The 22,783-nt window shown below is 41.6% G+C and overlaps 1 protein-coding gene across 1 annotated transcript in view; it reads left to right on the forward strand.

Moving 5' to 3' along the window:
- The window catches only part of bcr (BCR activator of RhoGEF and GTPase), a 78,103-nt gene that overhangs the window by 41,351 nt on the left and 13,969 nt on the right, over window positions 1–22,783 (forward strand). The window contains exons 2-8 of the mRNA XM_018670424.2: window positions 3,227–3,411; window positions 9,691–9,795; window positions 10,046–10,231; window positions 15,009–15,116; window positions 16,984–17,044; window positions 17,150–17,202; window positions 17,626–17,766. Coding sequence (XP_018525940.1) covers window positions 3,227–3,411; window positions 9,691–9,795; window positions 10,046–10,231; window positions 15,009–15,116; window positions 16,984–17,044; window positions 17,150–17,202; window positions 17,626–17,766 — 839 coding nt within the window. The remainder of the gene's footprint in view (window positions 1–3,226; window positions 3,412–9,690; window positions 9,796–10,045; window positions 10,232–15,008; window positions 15,117–16,983; window positions 17,045–17,149; window positions 17,203–17,625; window positions 17,767–22,783) is intronic.

Below are 22,783 nucleotides of genomic sequence, written 5' to 3' on the forward strand. Positions count from 1 at the left end.
TTTTATTTTTGTGGTTTGAAGCAGAGTTTGGTTGTTTCATCTTGCCAATAGCGCTCTAGGAAGAAATCAATGGGTTGACTGTATTTTGGGAAAAAAACACTCAACACTCTTCTCTCTATGTATATGTGTATGTGTGTATATGTGTGTATGTATTTGCCCTGTTCTCTAGGCACATATTTTCTGTCATATTTGCAGTTCATTCACCTCCTGGGGTGGGGATGGAGGTGGGAGTGTGGGGGGGGAAAGTTCAGTCCCTCCCCCATTGGAAACTGCTGGTCATGCACACACTCATGCACTATATGTGCCCAAATACATAACATGTAATAGTGTGCTAAGATGTTTTGAAGATATACAGTAGACGCTATACTAGGCAAGCCTATTAGCAGACTAATAATGGCGTATTAGTAATTATTCTATTAATCATCCATTTGTTTAAAAGAAAACTGCTTTAATTCTTTTTTTTTTTTGTAAAAGCTGATAAACTGGAGCTGTTTAGCCTCCAGCTTTTGTATGCTTTTGTACCTCAGAGAAATACAGTCCCCAGAAGACACTCCATTTAGTTAGAGTCAGAGCTATGGTGATTCATTTGGCATTTCATGTATCCTCATTTTATCTACAGTTTATCATCATTATTCATCATTGTGGTTTTAGGTCTGTGACTGTGCCCTCTTTTAGCCAAGAGTTGGTTACACACTAAAAATTGTTGTTTGAATGCTCAATATTTTTGGCCACGAGGCTGTGTGTGGGCACTAAAGGCATTCCATACACACACTCACACACTCACACACACACACAGAGAGACACACATATGCATACACTCATCCTCAGTGTGTTCTTGTGACAGAGTTTTTCCAAAGCAAGGTGGCAGGAAGATTAAAACATGGTCTGCAGTTACTCTGGTGTTGTGGAGAAACAGCTGGAGGAGTCATTTTTTTAAAACATCAGCTTGAGATGTTATTCTCCCTTACATGAGTACACAGAGGTGGGGTTAGGGAAAAAAAGAGAAAAGAATAACATGCCAGGATGGCACTCACTCCTTTCCCACTTGTTATGTCCACACACTGTATTTTTTTTTTAGACATTGCGTGTGACAAATGTGTTTTCTTTTTGTTAGCATGTCGTCCTCTAAAGTTCGTCGTTGCAACAAGCTATAAAAGGGTTAGATCTTGTAACTCAGTAATACTATCAGGCATAAATACAGTTAGCTGCACTCTGGTAGAGGCTGAATGTGCATGTTGTGCTTTGCAAAATACATAAAATGTAACCTAGAGTGATACTACAGTGATATTTACAAATTCTTAAAGGATACAGCAAGGACTGAAGGAGAGGATGAAGGAAGGCGTTAATATTAACACTAGAACATAATAAGCAAGAGTCTGTGGAAATTCTGAAATATATAAATAACAGCGTATGTGCAGGAAATTGCAAAATAACAGCAGCAGTGCATACTAAGAATAAAAATGAATGAAGAATGTGTAGTACACTACTCAGTTTGGTTTGCTGCAAGGTTTGGCATTGTGGGAAGCGACTGTTTGCACACAAACACACACACACACACACACACACACACAGAGCCTCTATGTTGGTCTTTACTGGGCAGGATGCCATTGGTCTAAGCAGGCACAGTGGGCAGCACCCACCCACGGGCAGCAGCTAGTACACGGAGCGAGCGGTGGGTGGGCTGAAGGTCAGACGGGCCCCGGACACACTGGCATTGTTCTTTCTATCTTTTTTTTTCCTCACTCCATGACCTGTGACTTTAAGAACATATGTCTGTGTGTGTAAACACAGACATATGTAAACCAAGGAACACAGTGAAACTCAGACTGTACATGTATGTAGAGACCCAAGAAAACTATAAGTACTAGCTGAATGTGTTTTAAAGCTACAGACTGCTTATAATTGGTGTGAACTGGAGAGCATTTTCTCTGTCTGTGTGTGTGTGTGTTTGTGTTTGACTGTGGCATGTTATTAGTCTGAGTCAGCACAGAGGAGGCCTGGTCAGCTCTCTGAGAAGCGCGGCTCTGTTGAATGTCGGAGTGGGAGGAGATGAGCAAAAGGTCTTCTGTGACATTTGGAGATGCATGATGTCTTCCCCTCAGCTGTTACACACCAGATTCCCCGAACCACTGACTGTACTCTCTCCTCCTGGAAGCTAAACAACTTAAACTCACCATAACATGCTAAATGGAAGCCACAACAAAATGCATAACCTCATTGAGCAGGGACATTGTAAAACAAGTCATTTGTAGTCAAAATTCACTTTGTCTGCATCCAGCTTGCTGACCTTTGTTTCTTGTTCTTTGTGTCTCTCCCACCTCTCCTTGCAAAGGGCAGCCCTTATAATCATAGGCAAAACCACTTTGTGACAGCAGAGCTGCTTTTTTCCCCACAGAGAAAGTGATAGGGCCCACCACAGAAGCAGGTCAGAGGGAGGTTGCGGAAAATTTCCCTAGAGATGCCGCACTCACTGTTCAAATTATTTGAACCTTGACCCAGTTTGTAGTTGGCCTTTTCAAGTGCTTCCTCTCAGAGCGGTGTGTTTTTGTATGAATGCAGGAACAAAGATGCAGGGGGGGAAACTCATTTTGTGTGCCCCAGTTTCCAGCCCTGCATTAATTAGTGGTGGAAATTAATTCTGCAATACATGACAAAATTCTGAGAGCATGAGGCTGACTAGCAAATGTAAGACAAGATCCTGCCCACTGTGCATTGTGACGTCATGTAACATTAATGGGTTTTAGTTAGATGAAAGCTTATTCAAGTTATGTTTTGAAGAAGATATGAAACCATGTTTGGCATCACAAAATGCCGTTTGTTTCCTGTGTTTTCCCACCTTTGCCTCTGTTAAACTGAGATCAGTGCAGAAAGCTTCATACTTCGCATGGATTTGGTGATTTGCAAGTCAAAAAATGTATGGTCTTTCAGTGTTTTTTCTAACTATGTGTTTGAAATAAAGTCACAGAGATACTGAAAAATTGACTCTAAGAAACCTAAACTCTCAGTTTTAAGCCATTTAACTCAGACATCCATTTTTCAACCTCATCAAATCCATTCTAATTCAGTTGGAGTGTGTGTGTGTGTGTGTGTGTGTGTGTGTGTGTGTGTGTGTGTGTGTTGGTGTGTGTGTGTGTGTGTGGGTGGGCGCCACTTCTCTCCACTACAAACTGTGTCGTGTAAGAATGTAAAAGATGCTAACTTGTGTTTTGGTTCTCTCTTCCCATAGATGGTCATTTCACGGGGACCCCTCCTACATATGGTTACGATGCAGACCGTGCAGAAGAGCAGCGGAGGCACCACGACATCCTGCCCTACATCGATGACTCGCCGTCGTCTTCGCCGCACCTCAGCTCCAAGAGCCGCAGTAGCCGGGACACCCTCTCCTCAGGATCGCTGGAGTCTTCCAAGTCGGTCTGTATGCCATCCCACTGTCTCTTCCCTGGTGTTGATTTAGGAAAGTAGATTTTAAACTGGAGAATAGCCCCAATGCGACTGGTCAAAACAAACTAAAGCTATGAACTAGTTAACATCAATATATTGTAATACACAATTCTCCAAACATGGCTGCTATGACTATTCAATGGCTAATACTTACTTTGACCTCAATACAGTTCAGGAAGTGGGCTAATCTATTCTTACAGCAATCCTGCTCCATCATACGCTGTCAATTGATGAGAAATCAAATCTGCCATTTGAGAGGATTGATAAAGGACAATATCTCCTGCCTCATAACCCCAGGAGCAGTGATCCGGTGAAGAAACTCATCCCCCCCTTAAGAGTCTGGCTTTTCCTCATCCAGGGTATTAGGCAGAATTACCTATCACCTCCATCACTCCCCATCACTGCCTTCATCCTCTTACCCCCCCTCCCTCGCTCTCTCTTGTCTGCGGAGAGAAAACCGGTGATCTATGACGTCTGGTGCTCTTCAAGGGTTACCATGGGGAGGATACTCACATGCACACATGGACACAAGCACACGCACACACAAACTCAGAGTCAGCAAAGATGAAAATGAACATGGATGCTACAGTCAGGATCTGTTTCAGGCTACATGTACATATTTCTTCTATTTATTATCTAAAATTTTTCCCTTTGTTATTCACAATATACATTACTGTATTATAGTATTATTTATACTTTTTTCTTTTTTAGTTATACTTTTCTAATGGTCATCTGCATTTACACATTATCCTTTGCACCAAAGTATTTGTAGGTAGCAAATGAACATCCTACAGCCATGTGTTTGACTAGAATAGAGGGGTATCATGGGAGAATGTAATAAGCTAATACTGCCTCTCTCCACTGTGCCCTTGGTGGAAGTAATCGCATCAGTGGTCATGAAGCAGTATCAGTTACTCTGCCCCCTCAGTCTTTGCTCACTGTCTGAGCGGGCAGGCAAGCGAGCGCCTGTCAATCTGATTGATTGCTCGAATCTGCCAATAAATGATGAGTCCCTCAACGGCATCCAACCTCTGACCCCGCTAGCTCGGAACTCTCACTGATTTTAATTTATACACACACACAGACACACATCATGTCATTTCTGCCTGGGTTTGCACAAACCGGTTCCCTCTCTTATGTACACAACTGCACACACACGTCTTTTCTCAGAGCAGAATGATGAATTTGTTGTAGAATAGATTGAGGAGCATTAGCTGGGTAAACTCTCATGCTTACAGGCAGAAACCTTGAGCACACACCTGATGCAGGTGGGTGCGTGTTTAGGGTTGGCAGGGGCAGCGTCTGATGGTCAGTAAGATATATTATACAGCCATACGACAATTAATCCATCAACAAATTCTCCAAGTGGCCAGACAGGCTTTCAATAACTGCCAATAAAATGGAGTTAGCATTGTCCTTGATTCGCCCTTGGACGGCCCCTTTTCAAACAGCATCCGGGCTTGCTTCTTTAATTGATGAGTCAGAGCCTGTCTGGGCTCTGATTGGCTCAGTAGGAGCTGATGGTTTTATGATGTCACTGTGATGAGTCATCACCATCAGCAATAGGCCCTACTGCTGATCTAATTTTCCACAGCGGATCCTGTTCTCTCATAGTCTGACTCTTCCCTGCATTGGAGAGGGAAAAGAAGGGGGAGGATGGGTCACTGATCGGAAATCAGCCACTAATATATGACAACTGTGCTGTGATATTTGTATTAGCAATTCTCCAGAGCACACTGACCACATCTTTCACAAACACTCTTTTAATTTTAGTGCACCATATGACACATACTTACAGGTCAATCAGGGACACTCTAATTTTTCTTTGCCAAGTAAAACAGAATTCTTCCTTTTTTATGCCTTTATTAGATAGTTGACAGTCAAGAGATGACATAAAAGAAAAAAAATGAGAGATGAGAAACAGCATGCAACAAACTTCCTGGGATATTGCATTTTATGGTCAATGACTTAAATCCCCAGGCCATGAGGGCAGCCCCAGAATTCCTCTTAATTCCTGAATCCTTTTCTCTGTCCCCGGTGATCCTCACTGTAGATTAAAATAACTAAATCTTCCTCATTTTCTTCACCCCCTCATCCTGTCTGACATTGCACCTTTGGGCCACAACCTCAAAGAGAGGTCAATTCTTTTCCTTCTCCATCAGCACTAAACCTCTAGATGACCAACTTCAGTGGATTAGGAGGCTTAGAAAGATTGAAATCCACATTGTTATGATCTGTCACATCTATAATGAACCTTCACTGCTTGCGCAGCTTGTTTTCTTGTAATTAAAATCATGGCATGACGCAGCATCCACAAGAATCCTATCCAGAATACCCCAGCAGACAGCAGCTCTGTCAACATCTATCACATCTGGCTGGAGAGCATTTTAAATTCCCAGAAGTCATGCTGCATTAAAAAAAATAAAAAAAACAACCTGTCTTTCTCCAGGAGCACAGGATAATTCAGAGACAGCTCCATTACAAGGCAGACATGTGGAGATAGGAAGCAATCTCATTAGGCATTTCAGAAAGCAAGGGATGGCAGAACAGGATGCTAAACAGATTAGAATATGAAAAATGAAAATTGAAAAGGGTTAATAAAGTGTGGAACGGGGCAGGCACTGACGCTCTCTTCTATCCTCTCCAACCTGGCCTGGAGTGTTTATGTGAGCTGACAGTCTCCTACACTCCATGGGAAACGGAGACAGAGAGAGGATGGAGAATAATGTTATTACAGTTGCTGCTGCTCAGGTTCTATCTGAGCCTCCTGAGCTACATCGGCGTACTTGTCAAATAAACACTGTTTGTATTGATCCTCGCGTATCTCCCTGCAAACATTATCCATGCATAAACAAATCAGCAGCAAATCAGAATTTCGAAATTGTGTTAGGTAGAGCCACCGCCGAGGGGTGTTGTGCGAGCTGAAAGGGTTCAAGTGTGAAATATTAGCTTTTGTTGACTCTGCTGGACATAAAAACATATACACACAAACCTAAATATACCCCAGACAGGGAGAATGTGTTTTATTTTTACTTTTTGATTCAAAAAAAAAAAAGCACATGCAGACACCCCTTTAGTCTGAGCCCAGAGATGGGCTCATTAGTTACCACGGCGATGAATAAAAGATGATATGTCTGGAGATGTTGGTACTTCCTATGGGAGTCGTCTTGGGGTCTGAGAGGATGAATACGCACTTTATGGCTCCCGACTCCCCTCAGCTTGTTCAGTAACATGTGGTTGGATGTTATAGTTTCCTTTAAATGTTAGTGACACTTCAAATGGACCCTCATGTTTCTTGTGTTCTTTTACCAGCAGCATTCTGTTCTCTGTGAGAGTTAAGAGTCACATAGCTCATGCCGATACTTGTAGCTCAGCAAGGATTTTCATTCATTTTTCATTAATTCAGAAACATTTCGGGGGGGGGGGGGGGGACAGATTCAAAGCCACTGCCATTCAACATAATACATATAAGAGCAATCATAAATCATATATATTTTGCTTATTTACTTACAGTACCCTTTTATTTGCTCATTTCTGCTTTTGGTTGTCATAGAGTGTGTACATAATGAGCAATTAAAGCGTTTCCAGGGGAAACTGATGTTATATACAGCGGGGATCCCCAGACAGCTCTGTGTGATGCATAATACATGTCTGTCAGAATCAGTTCCTTTGTCCTTCACTTAAGAAAGAAAGACAGACAGAGAGAGCGAAAGATAAAGCAAATGAGAGTCGAATGTACAGTGTACAGTAGAGGTATAAACTATTTAAGATGAAATAAACAGGAGGATCTGCATACACTTTATATATTGTACCATTCTAGTTTATAATTTTTCTTTCCAATTCATATAAATAAAACAAATAATCTTTGCCTCATTCTAAGTCTTTACACAATTCCTCCCATTGTGTTTTTATGGCTAAGATGCTAAGAGGCTAGAGCGAAATGCAACACCTTAAAATCCTGGTCATACCTATGTTGTTTACATCTGACTTCACTGCATTATACAACCTAGTCAGACCAGCACAGAGCTGCCATCATAGAGGATTGATGTTTATTTAACTGTAACCACATACACTGGTGTGTCAAATCTGAGTGCTGTTTTTAATTGTTCACGACACCTTCAGTCAAGTCGCTGAAATGAAATCTAAATTTATGATGTGCACAGTTTGGTTGTTGCTTTTAAATCATGTTTTTTGGCACAGGTTCATTTGGCCCTGCTCTAACCATGCTGATAATGGACTCCAAGGTAATAGAGGCCATAATAATCCTGGACCGTTTCATAATCTTCTGGGCTATAACAGTCCCATGAGGTGCGTGCTAGCATCTGCTTATGCAGTGGCCATGGAAACAGGTTTCAGGCCCATTTACCCCTTCACTTAAATAAATGCACATACACCCACAGACATCCCAGTGCTCAGAGTACATGCTCAAATGCAGCTCACAAAAATACATTTTAGAATGCATGTGTACAAAATGCTTGAACACTGTAGTGTACGGATAAACTAAAAAAATAGTCCAGAGTCTCAAACATGAGGACTTGCTTTTACTTTTTGTTATCCTGAATTGAATCTGTCTGGTTTTTGGACTATTGTTTGGCTTAGGGCAATTGTGAATGTGAATATTTTCACTTTTTCCTAACATTATACCGACCAAACAACACAGTAGGTTCACATATTTTAACTTTATCTTAAAATAACCTCATATCAGCTGTGGCATTTCTCTCTGCCGTGTAATTGCATTCCTGCTAAGAACCCTAGATTTTACCCCTTATCTCATCCATTATAATGGCGTCAAGAGGGAATCTCATCATGGCCAGTATGGACAGGATATATAGACATGTAGGCGTATAGGTATTGTTTTAAATAAATGTGAAAAACTGTGAACCTATCCTTTAAAAAAAAAAAAATATATAATATATAAAAAAAATATAATAATATATATATATATATATATATATATATATATATATATATAGAGAGAGAGAGAGAGAGAGAGAGAGAGAGAGAGAGAGAGAGATTTTCTGCATTCTCTCCCATGCTGTTGCCCCCTGCCCCAGCACACACGCACTCATCCACACAAACCCACCTCAGACCTCAGTGTCTCACTAAAGTCTAAGAAGCCAGGCAGCTTAATTCCAGCAGGCTGAATCAGCTGAAGTTACAGCAGCGAGATTTTGCCCTTCTCATGCACTCAGTCTCTTCCTTTGGCCTCTTTCTCACCAGGAGCCCGTGTGAATGCTGTGTAAACATATACAGCAGCATTAGTGTGTAGGCTTTCTGTGCCTAGTGTGTATACACAAGACATGACAGTTCCTGATTGCATTAAAGGTGCATTATGGCTTTTGTCCACATAATTTCTAGATCCACTTTCATCCCTGTTGATCTAGTTATCATTTCTATCTTGTTTCTTTTGCTTTCTTTGTGTTACTCCCAGCTACAGTGGCAGAGAAAGCTTTACCCTCTAACATTGTCTCTTCTTCACCATGTCAGATTCCTTCTTTCTCTCTCCTTGTCTGCCCTCTTTCCATTCTTTATCTCTCTTCATTACCCTGAATCTGCCTTGTCTTACTCATGTCTCCATCTCCTCTTCTCACCCTTCCTCCCCATTTTCTCTCTCTTTCCTCCTCCTCACAGCTTGGGGGACCGGATGCTTCCAGTACCAACCTGGGCTCAGTGTATGTGTGTGTGTGTGTGAGTGTGTGCATTTGGTACTTACACATTCTCTCTTTCTCTCTCTCTCAGACATACACACATACTTATAAGCCAACCTTGCTCCCATGGGAGACCCTGCCTGTTTGAGTTATTTCAGAGTTCGTGGTTAAACAAGACAGCCCGAGGAATCTCTCTGTCTCTCTGTTTTCTTTCATGTCCATACTCCTCAGTGATCTTTGACTGGGCTGAGGGGAACGGGGAGGCAACTAGGGAGGATTACTAGAAGGTGCAAATGTTGCAGTTTGATTTTCTAAACCGCAAACCTGCGGGAGTTTTGAGCTCAACCAAGAACTAGGAACCCTTCATTTACAGTTTACAAAAAAGTCATATTAGAGGTCCTTTAAAGAGCTGATAGAAAGAATAACGTGATGATTTGAATGTTTTTCATGCCACAGACACAAAGAGTTAAAGTGTGTGAAAGCAGTTTGCAAATATAAGTTAAATATGGTAGGCAAGTACAAGATTGTATTGATTTGTGTTCATAATATTGTATTTGTGGATAATGTCGTGACTTACGTTATGTCTGTGTGTTTGTTACAGACTGAATGTGACCTGGAAAAAGGTTTGGAGATGAGGAAGTGGGTCCTGTCTGGGATCTTGGCCACTGAGGAAACATACCTCAGTCATCTGGAGGCACTGCTGCTGGTGAGAACACACACACACACACACACACACACACACACACACACACTGCATATACACATATTATACAAAACAGTTGATCAGTGTGTAATCAGTCATTCACTTCACTTTTCATTTGGTGCCATGAGATGCACGAATGAATATGGACCCAACATTTTTTCCAATTAATGCAAGGACTTCAAGTTTACCTTGCACAAAGATACACGGCAAAGCATGTTTCACACTTGTTGCCTCCACTGCTTGTTCCTCTCAGCCCATGAAGCCTCTAAAGGCTGCAGCTACAACGTCGCAGCCCGTCCTCACCGTGGCCCAGATAGAGACCATCTTCTTCAAAGTGCCTGAGCTCTATGAGATCCACAAGGAGTTCTACGATGGACTTTTGCCTCGCGTTCAGCAGTGGAGCCACCACCAGAGAGTCGGGGATCTCTTCCAGAAACTGGTGAGAAAAAAAGAAAGAGATGTTGAGAGTTGTAGCGTGTGTGTATGTGCGTACTTGTGACAGCAGAAAACATCCCTAGGTGTAGCTGCCTGACGTTACCCCCAATCAAAGTGACAACACTGGGCACCCCACCCCCCACCCCAGCCCCAAAAACAAAAAAACAAAAAAAACCTGACAGTATTAGAAACGACATTTAGGGTGCTACAGCTATTTTTTCTGACCTGTGGATGCAGACCCAAAGCAAACCTACTGTGCTACAGTGACATTATTCACAGTAATGTCACTTCTTCAATCGGGAGGCTTTCAGAAGCAGAGTCCGTCCGCATAATTCAATAAACCAATAAAACAAAATGCAGATTTGATTTTTGTAGTGATGCTCTTTTTGTCATTTTAAATTTGGACAAATTGAATCTGAATTGTCCTTTTCTTCCCATTTCCTCTTTAACAGCCGCTCACTCTCTCTCTGCCCTCCAGTAGTTTCTGCCAAAGATGTCAGGGCCAAATGTACACTGGGTCTATTTAATCATTTTCACAATGGGTCAATTAACCCACAATGAATCATTTGTTAATTCTCTCCAAAATACTCCTCTCCCACTAGTGTCTCCCTCACTCTCCCCTCCTCCCTCTCTCTCTCTCTGTCTCTTTCTCCCCCTCAGATTCACTTGTGCTTGAATGCACGCTCACACACACACAACACACACACACACACACACACACACACACACACACAGAGGGAGGTGCAGGCATGTTTCACAATGCCGCCTTTCTGCCTCAGGCAGCTGAGGCCATCACAGCACTGTGTGCTTTGTGTCTCGAAGAAGCTGCTATAAATAGGAGCCCCTCTCTTTTGCTCGCTCTCTCACTCACTCACACACACACTCACATACACATTTGTACCTCTATTTTTGCGAGGACACTCATTGACATAATGCATTCCTCAGCCCTTTACCGTAACCTCAAGCATCACAACTAAATGCCTAACCCCAACCCTAATTCTAACCCTAAACCCTAAAACCTAGTCTTAACCCTTATACAACCATGTGAAGGTGTGTCAGAAAGTGAGGAATGCCCAAAATGTCCTCACTCCAAAGGTCTCTCTCTCTATCTCGCCCTCTCTCTCACTGACTTATCTGAGGAGCCTTCCCTTGGGGTTCACCTAAGAAATCAGAACTTTAATTTGGAGAGAGACACATGCCTAAGTCGAGTTTTTATCAAATATGCTGTTCAGCGGCTCAACCGCTTCTCGGTCACATTAACCTTCCATCCAATGAAACGACCCCACATGCAGCTCAGACAAAAAGAAATGACGTCATGGTTCTGATGCAGGTAATAAATAAATATTGAGCCGAGTGATTGTAGACTGTGAGCGTATGAGAACTATTGTCACTCGTACAATAGCTTCAAGTGGGAGATGGAGTGAAAGTTTGCATCGACTGGTGCCGGTGTGACCGTACGTTAACCCATTTTCTTTGTCTGGTCTCGACCATTACGTCAGCCCGACTCAGACAGGTTTTTTTTTTCCTCGCTCTGTATTTACACTTTTTCTATCTACCTCAACAATCTGGCTGTCTTTGTTACTCTTCCTCCCCAAAGCATACACACACACGCACACACCGACACTGCATCTGTCCCCTTCCCTCCCTCCAGACAGTAGTTAATAAAAGTCAGGAGGAGAAGACGCTGAGCCCACAAAAAAAAGGAAAATGCTACATGACAGCCGTTCCGTTAGGAGGTGGGGAGGGAGGGAGAAAGAGATTAGATGAGAGCAGAGGAGAAGATACAGGCAAGGAATCGGGGGTGGGGGGGTGGGCGATGAGGCTGAGAGAGAGAGGACGAGAGTAGAGTAGGGTCGGCAAGTAGATTTAGGCTGCTGCGACTGTGATAGAGCTGTCTCACCATGACTGAAATCTGTGAGGGGAGCAGACGGGTTTAGGAATCATAAAACATCAGAACAAGGGAGGCGAGAGACTGGGAGAGAAAGAGGAAGAGCAAAGCGTCAGTGACAGGTTATGAGCATGAGTGTCAGGGAGAAGTGTTTGAAGGCTGAAAATAGGGCTAAATCACACTTGTGCATCTTCTTCTAAACACACACTTCATACACAGTGGCAAAGTAAAGGTTTTACACCATGAAGACAGGCAAACTGATAAACTGGCTTTGAATGTTAGGCTTCAGAGATGGAGGACCAAAAGAGATGGAGTTCTATGAATTTATAGAGGAAGAATACCTCATGATCCCTCATTTAGCCTCACACAGCTAACCTAAATTGTTCTTTGCTCTGTTGAAGCAGGTTGCTACTCACAAGGTTTCAAAAGAGTTTGAGGTCTGCATCCGATATGGAATGCTTTCCAGGCAGAAATTTCATAATGACAACCGAGTGTGTGAGAATGAATATCTGTTAGCACTCCCTTACAAATCAAGCAGCTAAATCCAGCCTTCTCATATAATGGCCATAGTCCGTCATGAGGCTGTTTTCTTAATGTTGTTTTCCACTGTGGATTACACACATAGTCTCGCACAGGACAAATCCCAGAGTGAGAAATCCAAACACCCAAGCAGTTTCTTTCATCACCCAAAGCCATTTTTCTGCTATGATACTGTAACAGGCAGCCGAACGCTTGGTTAAGCCTTCATGCTGCAGTGTGTGGCTCCGTGGATGTGGCTGGCAGATATTCGGGTACTCTGTTCTCTCCACAGTCAAACTGTCACGCTCTGAATGGCCTCCGCTGCGGTGCAGATTGTGTGGCCCAGGGCAGGACACAGGATTGCAGGATTGTGAAAATTGCTTTACCCCTCACCCTTACATCTTCCCAGGTTCGTGGATGTATGTGCAAAACACAAAAGACCCATTTTGGAATGATTTTGTTCATCAGCCAGTATTTTAAAAACATGGGCAGCAATTTGTTTCCAAAGGAGGTACAGTTCCACTGTGTGTTTGTTGTGTTCTCTCATGGTGCATCCTTATTGCTGTGGCTATTCGTTGGACTTTTTTTTAGCTCTACCACATACACACACACACACACACACACACACACACACATACACACACTGAGAGTGTAACTGCCAGCGATAACACAATAAGTGAAAACGATGTTTAGAAAACTTGTGACTTCACATTCCAGCCTCAGTTCCCCCTCCCCCGACGGCAAAGATCAGGTCACATTAGGAGGGTTAGGGTCATGCCTAAAAATAGGCTGTAAGGGAATGAATTAGTCAGTTTGAGACAATTATAGTAACACTTCATGGATGTCTAGTTTTCCATGGCTGTTCACATGATGATATTAATGATAATCAAACAACGTGCTTCGCAAAAAATTAAAAATCAACAATAAAACAACAAAGGAAAGCTCAAAGGTCAATAGACATTACACTGGGTTATATTAATACTAAGAAAAGATAAACCAACAATCCAGTAAAGCAAAATAAAATCATATTCTGTATGTTACTGTTCATGTTTGTTTATCCCATTGGACTTTGTTCATAGCAATGTCACCATGTTCCCAGATCTCAGCAATTACTGTGGTGAGTAATGTTATCATAACAGATACAAATGATTACTCTGGAAAGAACAAAATTTAAGCTTCACACTGGGCTAAAAGGTCTGACGTATAGTAATAAGTTGGCACACAAAGAGCTTTAAAGGTAGCAATTCATGTTAAGTACATTCAGGTAAGAGTTTCTGAGATAGGCCCATTTGGTGTTCTTTTTAGAGGTGTGTGTGTGTGTGAGACTCTCGACATTGCACGCAAAAGCCTGTCTCCACTGTACTCTCTCCTCCTTTGGCTTTTGTTCAGGAGAATTGACTGTCCTTTTGTCTGCCATCGAGATGGATCGCTGCGTTTGCTGGAGTTTTATTCAGCCGTTCAGCCCCCCCCACCCAACCAAATGTGCTTTCATAGCTCTCCGTTACACCAATCATTAATTACCCACCCCAGTGGCATAGTGCAGGTCTCCCCGGTTGCTGTGGCAACGGCTGGCTGCGAGGAGCTCCGTGGTAACGTACTGTTGTTGTGACCGTGATCTCTGTCTCTCTTTTGCTGGTTGTTTCATTCGATCGTCCCGGGGTCATATACAGTCTCTCAGACACAGCTGACTGGACTAAATCTCCCGTCTCAGTTATGAAATTTCAAGGATTATTCATCTCACTATTGCAGTTTGACATTTTTTACACTGAGAAGGTCAAGGTGTTCAATATTTCAAATGCCACGGTTCAGATTTTAACAAAACTTGCAGAAATTAATTGCCTCACTTGTAATCTCCATCATTATCAATATTATAATCATTTATTAAAATTTAAGCTTTACAATAATAGTATTTGTACTGGCTGAGTATGAAGAGAGGCTGCATTATGTCACTGTTCCTCCATCTGCCTATCTGTGTGTTTCTTTGTGTTATTTACGTATCAGTAAGGTTTGACAACCAACAAAACTGTAGAAAAAATATTTCTAGTATTATGTTCAGAGGATGAAGAGGTGGAAGTTATGAGGAAGTAGTGAAGAGGTGTGTTTCACTGCTTTTACTGTCTTGACAATGAACTGTTCTATCTGAAAACATAGGGAATGATGTCTGCCAGCTATTTAATTCTCCTTCAATATAGAAACTGACTTTGATAATAATAGGTAAAGAGTGATGGACAAGTTTGCCATCACTGTCACTGTTTTTATTTGGACACCAAACAAGGATTGCCAGTGCTGTCAAACCTCCTGACACTTCTCCACTATCCCTTACTACAGTAATTATTACATCCCTCCTCTGTTTCTTTTTCTTCCTCTCCATCAGGCCAGCCAGCTAGGAGTTTACCGTGCGTTTGTGGACAACTACGAGCTGGCTGTGGAGACAGCCGAGAAGTGCTGCCAGGCTAACACGCAGTTTGCTGAAATATCTGAGGTAAGCGGGGGAGGAGGGAAAATAATAAACAGTGATGCCAAGTAGGGATAGTAATATGTGTTTTTATTGAAAGATATATACCGTAAATGTGGTTAAAGGAGTTGGAGGAAAAGCGAACTGATACTGGTTCAGTGTCGTTGCTGTGATTCAGTCTGTGATCTCTTGAGTTATGGGATCATTTTACCACCGTGTTAAATCAGGCAGTCAGACACTTAACCCCTACATACCAGCAAATTATCCAACTGAGTTTCACAAGTAGTTCTTTGCTCTTTGATGTAAGGAGCAATGCTGTATCTCATTAAGATAAAAGTAAATGTATCAGTTCAGTTGAACATTTATCACAGGATTAAATTTTCACTAAACTGTTTGTTTAAACTCCCATTTATTCTACAACATTATTACTTGGTCCGTTACTTCTACACACTCCTTGATTTATATGCAGCTTTGTTTTCTCTAAAGAGATATAAACCTTTGTGTAATGCCAACGAGGTATTGTGCTGCTACTACAAAACATCGAATTTGTAATTATTCTAAAAGTCACAAAGCAATGTAGCTCTGGGGTGGTTAGTTCTGCAGCTAGACAGTTTTTAAGAGAAAGACAGTGTTACCTGGTTGCACAAAAATGACAAAAAAGGATGACTTACTTACAACAGAGTGTTAAATTATGCGCAGTTAGGGAAATGAACAGTTAGTCATGTTGTATATAAAGAGTCTATTTAATGGCTGCTTTTAGTCGCTTCCTGATGTCCTGTACTTGCAAAACGCTCTCCTATTATTCACCCACACAGCTTCTATCATTTCCATGCATTTAAATTTGAATGTCCTGAAGAACATTTCTGTTCAAATGCAGCCTGAGGAAATTTTTATGTGTGCCTATGTGTACATTATTGTTTATCTATTACACATGTGTGTCCATCGATTAAATGGCACAATACAGAGGATGGTGGCTGGTATTTGTATTTATTGGTCATCCTGGCTTTCAGCTTGGTCTCATTCTCATGTCTCAACCAGGAAAACGTGCTCACCTACACAGACTGTAGATGAGCCTTGACAGCGTAATAAATTAAATAAAAACGTTTCCAGCAGCTTTGATGGCTCAGAACAATTTCTTCTATCATGCACAAACTGGATTTGAAAACACTTATTCTTGTGCCTCAAATCTAATTTTGGAGGCTGATATAACTAAATTTAGCCTAGTTTAAACTAGTAAACTGCATTCCCAACAGTGTAACATTCAACCAATCTAACATGGATGGGAACAACGGTATTACTTACATTATGGGATTTTTCTGTTCATCCAGCAGCTGCAAATATGAGCTCAGATTCAGCCTTTAGAAGAATGTTTCATCGTTATAATTGTAAGAGTTTGTGTGAATAATTAAACGGAACAAATGCACACCTCTTCAGTAATTTTCTTTAGTGGGATAAAAATAAAATTCATTGTTAAACTATGTATTTTCAGTGGTCTGATGGCTAAGTCTAGGAGCCCTTGTACCATTTCTTTCTCTATTTTTTCAAGCATGTGGCAGTTTCTGATACATCATCAGTCTTCGTCTATGTTTTATGAGGTCTACCAGTTAGCGTTGAGGCTGGTGTCTACATACAGGATGGGGAATTCATCATCCAGGGTTGTTAATGGTGTAAGTAATGATGCATGACTCTGAGCCATCTGAGCAAGATGGTGGTGGTGGGGAAAGCTGCTGAGGATGGCATAATTAATTTGGAAGTGGATGACCTCATAGCTGGAGATGAAGATGATAACCTCACTGTGTTTTCACAATGTTTAACTGCACCGAAGAGGTTTTAAATGTCTTTTTTAAAGGGTTTTCTACCTCACTGATTGAACTTGCCTTTTGTCTCTGCACAGAACCTGAAGGTGAGGAGCCCCAAGGACTGTAAGGACCAGACAGCTAAGAACTCTCTAGAGGGTCAGTCATCTCGTGCTGGGTTTCTATTCAAATATGATATTAATTGAAATATTATAGCCATTCAATCATACTAACAATTCAGTCTGATTGTTTTCTAATCTACAGCTTTACTGTATAAACCAGTGGACAGAGTGACACGCAGTACATTGGTACTTCATGTAAGTAAGAGCGAGCGCTGATATAGCAATGCTTCCTGACATTGTCTCCCCATATTAAAAGACTGTTGTGTTTGTATGTAATAGATGACAGATTAGAAATGGGATTTTTCTATCATGCAATCATGCATGTGTTTGTTCAATGTTTCATGTGTTTTGGACTTTTAAGGGAGAGAGTTTTAGTGAAGATGGTAACTTACTGTTAATGACTGTCTTTATACTTAATTTTACCATTAGCTTATTGCATCTATGAAAATGTAATAACCAAATTAAATGGAAAAAAAAGAAGAGCATGCTATAATGACCAATAGTTATATGTACTATGCTGTAATGTATGTATAGTATGCACATCTGTGTGCATACTATACATATACCCAGAGCTGGCCTTTGAAAGTCAATATCTCTTCTTCTACTCCTGTTCTGTAGGACTTGCTTAAACACACGCCCACCAGCCACCCAGACCACCCTCTTTTGCAGGACGCCTTGCGGATCTCCCAGAACTTCTTGTCCAGCATAAACGAGGAGACGACGCCCCGACGCCAGTCTATGACTGTCAAGAAGGGAGAGGTGAGTGACATTTACAAAACAAAATGTTTGTTCTTCCTCACAATAATTTCGGTATTAAAGTCTTATATTAAAATCCTCATTTCACCTAAAATAACACTATGGTGCAACAAAGTATCTATTTTCTCTACTTTCCTACAGACAGCTGATGGTAAAGATGTAGATAATAGCGATTTTTAGTTTAATTCAGTTTAATTCTTTCCAGCTCCAATGTGTCTTGTTGAGCATGACAATGTTATGACCCCGCCCTCTAAATGACCTTCACTATCATATGAGTGTACGGCTGTGCAGGGGCCAATCTGCAGCCTAAAGCAGAGCCCATGCCCTTATATGGTCATACCAGGGTTGCTTAGTTAAGGGTGATTCTCTGTTTGCTCAGTGCCTCTCTTGTGGCCTCCCCATCTCTCCATCTCCCCGAACACAAACACACACGCACACAAAACCCACCCCCCACTGTCTCTCTCATCCCTGGAGATGACTTGACGCACATGAATGGATGCCTCTTGATTGATAGCTTGCGTGACACTGCTGTACATAATGCCTTGTAATGAGCCACCAGTCCTCTCTGACTGGCAGATTCCCAGTTAATTATTCATAAACGGAGGGCAGGAGCAAGCGAGCGAAAAGGCTCTGTTGGCTCCTCCCTCTGCTCATGGGGGGGTCATTACTGCACCCTTTCCACACACACATATGCACACACATACACACATACACACACACACACACTCACACTCTTCCTTGCTCTCTGTTCCATTCACACTCTCTCTTCCTCTTGCTCCTGTTTGCCTTTGAATGTATACCCACACCCTGACACACACACACACACCCAGTTCTATCCCCGCAGGCCCCAGTTCCATCTCAGTCTGGCCAGGCCGCCACACCAGTCATCAAATATTTATGATGGGTACATGAAAGCAGCACATGGAAATCAATGGGGCTCATTATATCTTACCTTACCATAGACAGTGTATACAATATGCCTGAGGTTTTTGTCTGCATTTCAACTGAGCTACAACATGTTAGACGGTTCAAAAGACTGTCATCGCCTTGAGAAGGTGAGGAACTGACATTTTGCATCAAATGAGGAGGAAGGTGCTTAAAACCAAGAGATTGTCTCAGCCAAGAATAATAGGTAGAAAGTAGCAGAAGTAATCTAAGATACAAGGTTTAAACTACCATGTTAGGACGCATTCACTCACCCAAACTGTCGCTCTGCTTAAGTCTGATGTCTGTATACATTACCATCAATGCAGTCTTAGCAACTGAACTTTTTCTGTGCCTTCAGATATTCAAAAAGGCACTCAGGCCTCCGATAGTACTGATGGTTTCATTTAGTGAAAGAGTTTCTCTCATAATCCTCGGTTCATGTGATTCAACATTAATTTGGTCACTGCAGGATTTGTGTGGGCAATATTATTATCATTATTATTATTATTATTACGTAATTTATAGATTGCTAGAATAGCGGCTAGCTGACACTAGCTGAGTAACCTGTGGTTTGCTCAGTGAAGGTATGCAGGAGCAGAGCGGCACAAGTGGCCCCCAGAGACCCAGGCCCAGCCAGATGATGGGAGGGGACAAACAGAAGCTGCTTAATTAAAATGCAAATGATGGCGCTACCTAAATCTCAATTCACCTCCCTGCTCTCTGCTTTGTTTGCCTTTGGGAAAGATGTGGTCCTGATGTGAGTGAGTGAGTGTGTGTGTGTGTGTGCATTTCGCATGTACATGTTTCTTTCACTGTTATCGCTGCACAAACACACCCCCATGTACACACACACAAAAACAAAACACACAAGCACAGAAATGCCCCTTCAAGCGTGTATTCTAAATATAAACACGGAATCTTTTGTAAATTCATGCCATTACTCGTGCACACACTCTCAGCAAGGCTCCTCCAGGAGATGGTCAATATTTAATCTGGGTTCTGTGCTGTCAGCGTGCTCTGCCTCACGTCCCTCTCCTTCCACTTTGGTGCTGCTGATGTTCCGGTCAGCTATTATGAGAAATGGAGAAAGTCACATTTCTCCTACTGGCTTTTTCAATATTATGAAAATGTCATCTGATGCGCTGAGACAGCTGGTTTGTTAAGGATGCCTTTCCCCCTGTAGCAGAGCAAAGCAGCAGCATAAGCACATTTTAAATTCGTCAGATTACTGATTTAGCAACAAGCCTTAACTGGAATGCTGTATGTCTGCATCCCAAAGATAAAACAATGAACCTTAATTAAATAAGAACAAAAGTATCTGTAGGGCATTCAGAGCTTTCAGTGTTAGATGAATAAACTCATGTGAAGTGCGCTATTTATTCTTTATAGATCAAAGATCAGTTGTTCAGCTCTGGATTCAAAAAAGAATATTCATAATGTCTTAACTGCGATTCAACCAAGTCTAAAACTCTGCTCAGGATTTTTGATGAAAGACTTAAATGTTCAGGTTAAACAGATACTTTTGCGTTGACGTCTTGTTGCGGCCTGTCTCGCTTTATCCCACCACACCATTCCCATTCACTCCCACACAGTCAGAAGCCTGTAAATCCTTAATCTAGCTGTTATCCCTTCTTTTATCTTATCTCTTTATCATGGGATCAATGGAGTAGAGGATTACCTCCAAAGCTTGATGGGCATTGTAGTTTCTGAGAGGGTCTTTTCAAGTCCAGTTCACTTACCTGAACATGAATCAAATAGCTCCGGCGTAATGCAAAAGAGCATCATTTATTCTTTTACTGTACTGTTCTTCACAAATTTAATCTGCATGAGTCAGCATGAGGTGCTCTCTGTATAGTAATCCAACCTAATCTATTGCTGTACTTTCTCTTCGATAATCCAATCAATAATGTGGTCCAGCACAAGAATTTGCTGCTGAGTCATCATGGTTAATATAGGCTATTTTGGCTTGTTGGTTAATAATGTTGTTTCCTGTGGGGAGACTGATGGCTGAACAGTTAGGGCACGTACCACATGGACTTGAGTGCCCAGAGCAGGGACTCCCCAGCTCGACTCCCAGCCAGCCGGCCCATTTGCTGCATGTCATTCCCCTGCTCTCTTTCCCTGCATTTCCTGTCTAACTCCACAGCTGCACATCAAATAAAAGTATAAAAGATACTTAAAAAAACAATGTTGCTTCCAAAGGTTCCATATTCACAGCTGCATGTGATATATGCTGGTCTTGTTTTCTATGCTGATGATGCTTCATAGTCTGTCTGCTCCAGTATTCCTCATTCCCACAGATAAATGTTGTATCTGAGTTGTGTTGCCAAAACTCAGAGCAGCAGTCTGACAGAGGTCTCATTCAAAGTACTGTACAGTACACATCCTAAATTTAGACTGACATGACAGCACGTAGATTGACAGAAGTGAGACAAGATGGAGCCTTGGTTTATATTCTAGTTCGAAAATATCCTTCAAAACATGTGGAATGTGTCATTCCCATGTGGTCAGAGCCCCAAAAACCAAAGATGGAGACGAAATGATGAACATGTAGAAGGAGTACTTACCATAGACTCAACAACATACCTTCAACATATCTGAGTCTGTGTTAAACACAAACTGGATCAGGAAATTATATCAGGGCCATAGGTAAGAGGAAGGGATTATTAACATTAACATGTCTTTCAGGTTTTCTTATGTGGAATTTCATCATCTTGTTGTGTGTGTGGACAGACAGATGTAGCATCCCAGTTGACAGTAGCAACAAATGCCAAACAGACAGAAACCAGCACATGTGGAAGTTATCTATCACAGGCCACCATCATCACGGGTTTCATTGTGCAGTTAGCAATGAATAACTACCACCAGTGGGAATTAACTTTCTATTAGATTCTTATTTTGGGGATCAGGACATGATTGTAATCAACTGTAGGCTCTCTCTCCATGTGTGTGTGTATGTGTGTGGGTGTGCGAGCATGTCCTAACAAGAGATCACCGCAGAAAAGCTGTTTTGTTGACATGTCACATGGTTTGGCATCTACACTAAGAAAACTGCAGTATGACAACAATTTCATTGGGAACAACAACTCTCTCTCTCACTCTTTCTCTCAGGCTTCTTCGTCCTCTCTCTCCATTTACTTTCTCTTCTCTGACACGTTTTCTCTTCCACACTCGCATTTTGCTACCTTTCTCACCTCCCCTCTGCCCTCTCCGTCACACGCAAGCATTAATGCCAAGTGACACAGCATGACCATCCTCTTTGCTAGCAGATGTCTAGTCAGGTTTTGTAAGCACATAAACCTCTCCTATGTTTGCATCAGCTCCACTTTAGTGTGTTCTGGCAGTGACAGTTAATGTGTTTTTGTGATGGAGGAGAGAGGGGGGAGTTGTATACAAAGCCAAGGTGTCCTGTGGAGACACAAAACACACATGTTGTTTGTGATGATTTGTTTGGCGGGGAGAGCAGCAGTAGATGGCCTAGTAGATTAATGTTCTGCATATTGTTAATGTTATAGCCCATTAGGTGTCATTCCTCTTGTCAGTATTACTTTCTAAAAAAATGAAAACCCTGTGTTATTCAGCCAGCAACGTTCACTCTTTATTGTTTAACTTTGTTAAACTAATCTTGATTAAATTCATCGCTGTCCATTTTATATTTGATTCTAAAGATATATCTGTAATTTTTTTTTTTTTTTTTTTTTAAAGGCAGTTACCCCAAATAGATGGGTGCAGTAAAGCAAAATACCCAAGGAAAAGTGATTGGAATCAGATTGAAACTTTCAGAATAATCCACATTATGTTGAAAACTTTAAAAATAAAGCATACGTTTGACGGATTTGTTCATAAAAATTATGGTTTGTGCAATCCTAAGATTGAAATAAGGGCAAAATGAACTAAAATGTGTATAAACGACATCCCTCCTCACCAAACCCCACCTGTTCAGTCTTCATTTTATTCTCTTATTCTTAACAATCAGCTTTTCATACCAGACTGTTTTATACTCTGCACCACAAGTAAAACCAAGGTTATGAGCTTTTAAAGTGAGCCACTTGCCATTGAGTTGTGGTTTGACATTTGTCTGCTTCTTGTGTTT

Source organism: Lates calcarifer, linkage group LG9 (genome assembly GCF_001640805.2).
Source record: "Lates calcarifer isolate ASB-BC8 linkage group LG9, TLL_Latcal_v3, whole genome shotgun sequence".
In the NCBI taxonomy this organism is placed as follows: Eukaryota; Metazoa; Chordata; class Actinopteri; family Centropomidae; genus Lates; species Lates calcarifer.